Below are 6480 nucleotides of genomic sequence, written 5' to 3'. Positions count from 1 at the left end.
GAAGGACTATACTCACACAATGCTTTTCGAATCTCGTTTTTCATCGTGGATTTTTTGACACCTTTGAGATGAGAAGTATGAGCTATTGTTACGCTCTTCTTTTGTGTTGTTGTTTTTTGTTTCTTTTAACATCAAAAGATATATAAATTTGTGCACATAATATGCAATATATTATATTATATGCCAAAAATCTATTACACATTAATTTGAATTGAAAATAATATCTCAAAATAGTTGTTATTACGGGAAACCATTAAGTTTAACTTAAATATTTTATTTTATTTTATTTTTGAAATTTAAATTTAGAGTGTTTCGATAATTTAATAACGTATTAATTTATCGATAAATTAATATTTCGCTAAATTGATAAAATTTATCAGTCCAAACATTATTAATTTATTGAAATTTTACCGTACTAAGACAACTGCTTGTGTAAAAATTATATCAAACAAGTACATATCCAGACTTTGAACTCTTCAAATTGGAATTTTTCTTCTTCCTTGTCTGTCAACCTGATGAGAGGTAGCAGTCTTTTTAAGGGACGAGAGAATTACTGCAGACACGACCAAACTGACGAAAATGATTTACATCCAACAGGCTCAACCCCACGGATTGTACCACAAGAAACAAGGAGTGAGACTCGTACTAAACCCACCACCTACAAATTCACCCGGTCACAAGGGGACTACCAATTTCTTTCTTGCGGTACAACCGGCGGGGTTGAGCCCGCCGGATGTATATCATTGACAGATGCACAATAATTTGTTTCCTCTGTTACACATTTCAATTAATAAAAATGAATAAAATATGCGACACTTTAAGGATTTATACTCTTATTACTTATTAGTAACTTACATAGAGTTACTGTCACACAGAACCATTCGATTACCTTTTTCTAGGTCGGTTCATCAACGTATCCTCCTTCTTTTTGTTGTTAATTTTTCTTTTTCTTTATCCTCGATTTGTACTGAGAGGAAATATCGACAAATGCATGTTTCTTAAAGAGACCACCGCAATATGTAGTACGAACCATTTCAACAAACAATGGCAATTGCAACCATGCAAAGAGGGCCAATGGACAACAACCAAACAAGGTTATTGGAATTAAGGCCTGCCCAAATCTGCTTCCAACGACTATAAGCAGTGATGCGCCGAAAGCTACCAAAATAGCCACCATAGATATAAAGAGAGTTGCAAGACCGAATATTAACTTTTGTGGTAGAGACTTTAGAAAATCTCCTTCGGCAAATCTCGAAGTATATATTGCTAAGAACATGAGCACGGATGTGATTGAAGAAAATAGAGCTAAGGCGTCTGACACTGCAAACACAGTGAATGAGGACTGTCCCAAAAAAATTGGGGTGCCGTTCATAGCGTTGTTACTTTCACTGATGTTACCTCCTGGCACAGTGAAAGCAGCTGCAAATGCCACAGTTGCGATTAAGGCACCAACTATCATGCACGATCCAGATGTATCTTTCAACCAATCTCGTCCCTCTTTCACTAAATCCTTGTGTGCCTCGGTAAATATAAATTTAGCTGTATCTCCATTTTCATTTCTCGTGTACCGATCACTTTCACGTAAGATACTTTTTATCCCCTGCATGATATGAAATTTTGGCAGAGGTAATTAATCAGAAAAAAATGTTACTTGTTACTATGAAACGAAATTATGAACCTTACCTTATACCATTGCATTTCTCGTTGCATTTGGAGCGCTGCACCTGAGACTAGACTGAGTTGAGCTAAAGGCGCTAGCTTGGCAGCATGATGCAAAATGGTATTGTTGTCCGCATCTCTTTTAGAAACTAGATAATTCTTATCTCCAAGTTTGTCAGCGGTTTTACATATGAATGTGACTATGATTTCCTTCCGTTCTGTAATAGCCATCTGTAACATGTTTTCTACTGGTATCTTATAAAAAATGAGATTATTATTCTTTTCCAGACACTCCGCTACGAATTCTATGATCCCATGCTTTATAGCTTTCTTCATGATGTTTGGGTTTTTCCTCAAAAAGTTTAATAATGTAGTGGACTTGCAGATATCTACTATTATTTGCTTAATCAATGCATTTGCTTGTTGGTGCACCAGCTTCTGTTTATATAGATGTTCGATGCCAATCGCTAAAATAAGAGCCAAACGAAGCTTACATTAATCAAGCACTTAAAAAAATTAAAGTGGAGGTAATATCACAAGGAAAATACCGCGTGTTAGATAAGGCATGATGTGTCCTTTATAAGTAGTTGATGAGGGGACTTTTGAGCTTTCTTGTATTTTGTTGGCATCTAAGTTTTCTGGCGCAGGGTTCTCTTCGTCTCTAATGGTGCATTCGGCTGGTTCCACTGATTGGATACATGTAGTTTTCATATCCACTTGAATTACTGCACATTTACAGTTAGATTAATTTTATATATGAACAAAAGCATTTTAAATAAATAATCAACTTAGACACAAGTACCAAAAAAAAAAATGATATCAATTACTAAAATGAAAATTACACGAATAAATGAGGTTGTGCCACCATGTCAGCTTAGCGCCACTTTGGAATGCAAAGGGCCTCCGAACCATCATCTCCAATCCGCACATACCAAATCTATTTGATTTCGTCGTAGCCAGTGTGGGAAACTTCATGACTAGGCAGAGTGCTATATCTACGTACGAAAACATATATAACGAATTAACTTGTCATATAAGCAACATGTACGTACGAATGGAATAGTAACACTAGTTAGTTTTGCCAACCCACCGTAGAAATAGGCCTGAATTAATTCGCATAAAGTAGAAGCACCCTCAACCCCCGAGAATGGATTCTCGTCTACCACGTCTTTAGTTACAGAGTAAAGATACTCAACTACCTCCTTCTGGTAAATTGAAACATTTTGAAGAGCTATATCGAGTGGTGTAAATCCTCTTTTATCACGTAGCAGAGGCAACCTCGGATTCTTAGTTATCAATAATACAACAGCTTCGAAATTTCCATCCTGGGCAGCGTAGTGAAGTGCTGTGTAATTATATACCCCAGCTCTGTATTCGAGAAATTCTGGTGACATAAGTTTCACAATTTCCTCAATAAGCTTCATTCCTCTCTTATCGAATATAGCTATATGTAATACTGTATGTGATCTATGTGTTACTCCTTGGTTGACAACTTCAGGATTGTTTTTAAGAAACTCGATCGTCTTTTCGCAGTCACCAGCATGCAATAAGTCATTTCTATCGGGGTAATATTCCGCTTTGCGAATTACTTCCTCTTCGTAACACAACACCCAGAAACAAAATAAAAATAAAAAACTATTAATAACTTAACTAAAAAGAAATATAAAAATTCCAAATATGATCATTTGATGAAAAAGACTCTGGTAATTATCCAAACATAGCTTACCGACTTTTGGTGGCTGATTTTCTTTCCCATCAGTGCCATCACCACCAGGTTCCTTTGTGATCTCTTCAGAATCATCACTAATGTTTTTGACAGTATCTGCTTCTACATGAGACATATTTAGAAACTTAAACTCGACCAGATATTGAAAATGTTATCATGCCAAATCATGAATATACATGTGAATTTCATTTGACATTAATTCGATCTTTACATTTACAGATCAATAATTTGACAATTTTTGAGATATAACCTAGGTTTACTTTCTCCAGTATAACCAGTATGAAATCACAAAACGAATGGTAAACTATACCTGTTTGTTTATTACTAGCAATGTCAATTCTTCTTAATACCTCTAGCATTTGATTTTGAGTATTTGCTTGTTGTGCTTGAGCTTCTGCTTGTTGGTCTTGAGATTGAACGAGTACTTTAAGTAACTCTTTAATCTCTGTCATTTCTTGGTTTGGTCGATTATCACCTATTTCTTTAGCAGACATTGCGATGGAAGAGGTTTTTAAGATGGGGGATATAGAGGAGAAGTTTCATAGATAAAAGAGAGGAGATGGGGTGACTATATATCATGTGTGCAAAGAGTAACAAACATGGATTCCGTAAATGACAAGTTTCGTATTAAGTCATTGATATCATTATGAAAAAACTTCACCATTATACCACAGTGATCGGCTGAATTTATTTTTATACTCAACAGATAATTTAATAACTACCCTGACGGATCTGTGTATTGATATTTTGCTTGTAAAACACCATATGCAGTATTTACCAATGTTAAATACTTTCTTAATTATCAACATTACCATTAATGTCAAATCTTTAATGATTGATAAATAAAAAGGAGAAACATTTGGGAGACAATGAAGTGAGCATCAAGTGTTTAAAGGGATATTTCACCTTATCAGTCCTTTTTCTTTATTAATTCTTTTCTTCTCAGGAGAGAATGCTTGGAAAAAAAAATGTACTTGGATTAATTGATAAGATATATTGAACATACTTTTGAATTGCAGTATGAGCTAAACACAGTGTAAATTTGTAAATCACCAATGGTTTGAAAATTAGTTACTAATTCAGCAAAAAAAGAAAAAAGTTGCTCAAATCTATGAGTATGGCGATGGCGCTAAAATAAATCTAAGGTGTATCAATGAAACAGACATTTAATTTGTACATAAGAGAGAAGAATTCGTGTTCTACACATTTTCTTCACAATAGTATGATTAAGAAGAAAGGAAGTATGATTATTGAAGCACCCATTTAGTAAGTTGGTAGTAAATACGTACAGGTATGGTTTCTTGGGGTTTGTTTCATGAGAAAAATTGTCACATATTAGACCAGATTATTGTTCGGACCACCATTCGGCTGTCATATAAGTCTTCCATCTAGACAACAAACACAGTCTAGTGGTCTGCCAAGTCTGCCATAAAGTCAATTGTCAGTTAACGGTCAGAGTCAATTATTGATCAATGGTCAAAGTCTATATCAGGTGGTCAAAATCTAGTTTGCTTGATCTGGGCGCCGGTTCATTTTGTCATGCTTACTTCTCTGATCCAGTTTTCCATACATGCTGCCACCCATTTTGCGATCCAATGTTCCACTCATGCTTTCAGCTAGTTTTCATCCATGTTGCCGGCCATTTTGACAACCTATCCACTATCCAAACTACCAACATGTGTTGTCAGTCAAAGCCCGACAGTCGCAATCAACAACAAAAAGTCAATACCCATTAGTCAAAGTCAAGCCTATTGATCAAAGTCAAGGCCCGCCAGTCAAATTCTATGGCCCACAGAAGTTTCTGGGATTCTTAGAGTATCTCTAATAGCGGGTGCTAAAAATCTTATGTGAATTTTTTTCAAGACCCATATTTAAGAGGATTTGCAAGTATAATAAATATAGGACCCCATGACTAATAAACCGTCTCCAATAGTACAGAGGTTTGACCCTTAGAAAACCTTTGTGATGAAATCTTAACTGTTTAATTGTATTTAAATTAATTATTAAAAATAAAAAGTATAACATGGAGGTTATTCAAAATTTGTATTTCATCCCTCGTGTTTTATAGGACCTGCTGTTGGAGATGGACTTAGTTAAATGAAAGTTTAAAATCTCATTTGTTATTAAGAAATAAATATTGCACCTTCTATTGGAAATGCTCTTACCGACCAAGCTGATGGGGAGAGTTCTCGAACAGATACCCTACCTGACCATCACAGATAGAGTTTATCTCGAATTTAGGATTTATCTCATAAATTCAAATAAATAAATAAAGAGGGTCTCGGCACCGAAATAGATAGAAAAAAATGGAAATCTTAGAAGGGAATAAAAAACAATTAATAAAATTTCTCTCTCCAAGAGGATTCCTCTGTGAATGCATGGATAACTCCTTGTACCACATTAAATTCATGTCTCCAATTTATATCTTTAATTCATTTTTTCTTTTTATTTCACATCATCATTATCAAATCACTTGTGTGTTATGCCGAAAATTATTTTCGAGAATAAACACGTATGTGCTTGGACTAAAATCAGTCCCACCGGAAATCTAGTGTACAATATTGTTGTGTTCAAATAATTACTTCACAATATAAATTAGGAAAAAAAATTGATGTTTTTGCAGCAGATGTCAGGGAAGTGGAGAATTTCGGTAAAGATGACATGTCGCATTTTCTCGAACCCATTCTTTGAAAGGAAAACAATCCCACGTCGCTAATAACCACATAATGAACTCAAAACAAAATATGGAAGGGTCACTCCACTCATCGTCAATTAGTTTTAAGTTGGATGACCACAAACTTTAACATGGTATCAATGCTAGGCCTTGTGCGCGAGGTGTAGGCCGAACTACTGGCTATCCATGACCGAATGACTGTTCACATGTACACCAGTGACCAAATGACTAGTTACTCGTATGTAGGTTCACGTGTTAAGCCAAATGACTTTCCTTACACGTGAGGGGGCGTATGAAAAGACAATAGTCCTACATCGCTAGTGTGGGTATAATGGACTTAATATATAATATGGAAGGGTCACTATAATTATTGCCAATTAGTTTTGTTTTGGATGCCCGCAAACTTTAATACACTCTCTAA

The 6480-nt window shown here is 35.2% G+C and overlaps 1 protein-coding gene across 3 annotated transcripts; it reads right to left on the bottom strand.

The window, feature by feature from the left end:
- Positions 1-573: 573 nt before the first annotated feature.
- On the bottom strand, positions 574-3901 carry LOC113321083. Of its 3 annotated transcripts, none has more exons than XM_026568963.1 (7): positions 3696-3901; positions 3386-3487; positions 2750-3253; positions 2502-2654; positions 2208-2384; positions 1684-2126; positions 574-1600 (listed from the first exon to the last, which is right to left on the bottom strand). In XM_026568963.1, exons 1-7 carry the CDS (start codon positions 3877-3879, stop codon positions 935-937), a joined length of 2229 nt encoding a protein of 742 aa, XP_026424748.1. In that variant the 5' UTR covers positions 3880-3901; the 3' UTR covers positions 574-934. The 3 variants fall into 3 exon arrangements, with proteins under 3 accessions (XP_026424748.1, XP_026424750.1, XP_026424749.1); XM_026568965.1 differs by having other exon boundaries at positions 2502-2648; XM_026568964.1 differs by having other exon boundaries at positions 3386-3481.
- Between the last annotated feature and the right edge of the window lie 2579 nt (positions 3902-6480).

This window comes from Papaver somniferum, chromosome 11 (genome assembly GCF_003573695.1).
Source record: "Papaver somniferum cultivar HN1 chromosome 11, ASM357369v1, whole genome shotgun sequence".
In the NCBI taxonomy this organism is placed as follows: Eukaryota; Viridiplantae; Streptophyta; class Magnoliopsida; order Ranunculales; family Papaveraceae; genus Papaver; species Papaver somniferum.
The sequence above is the reverse complement of the archived record's forward strand: the minus strand, read 5'-3'. Positions and strand labels throughout refer to the sequence as shown.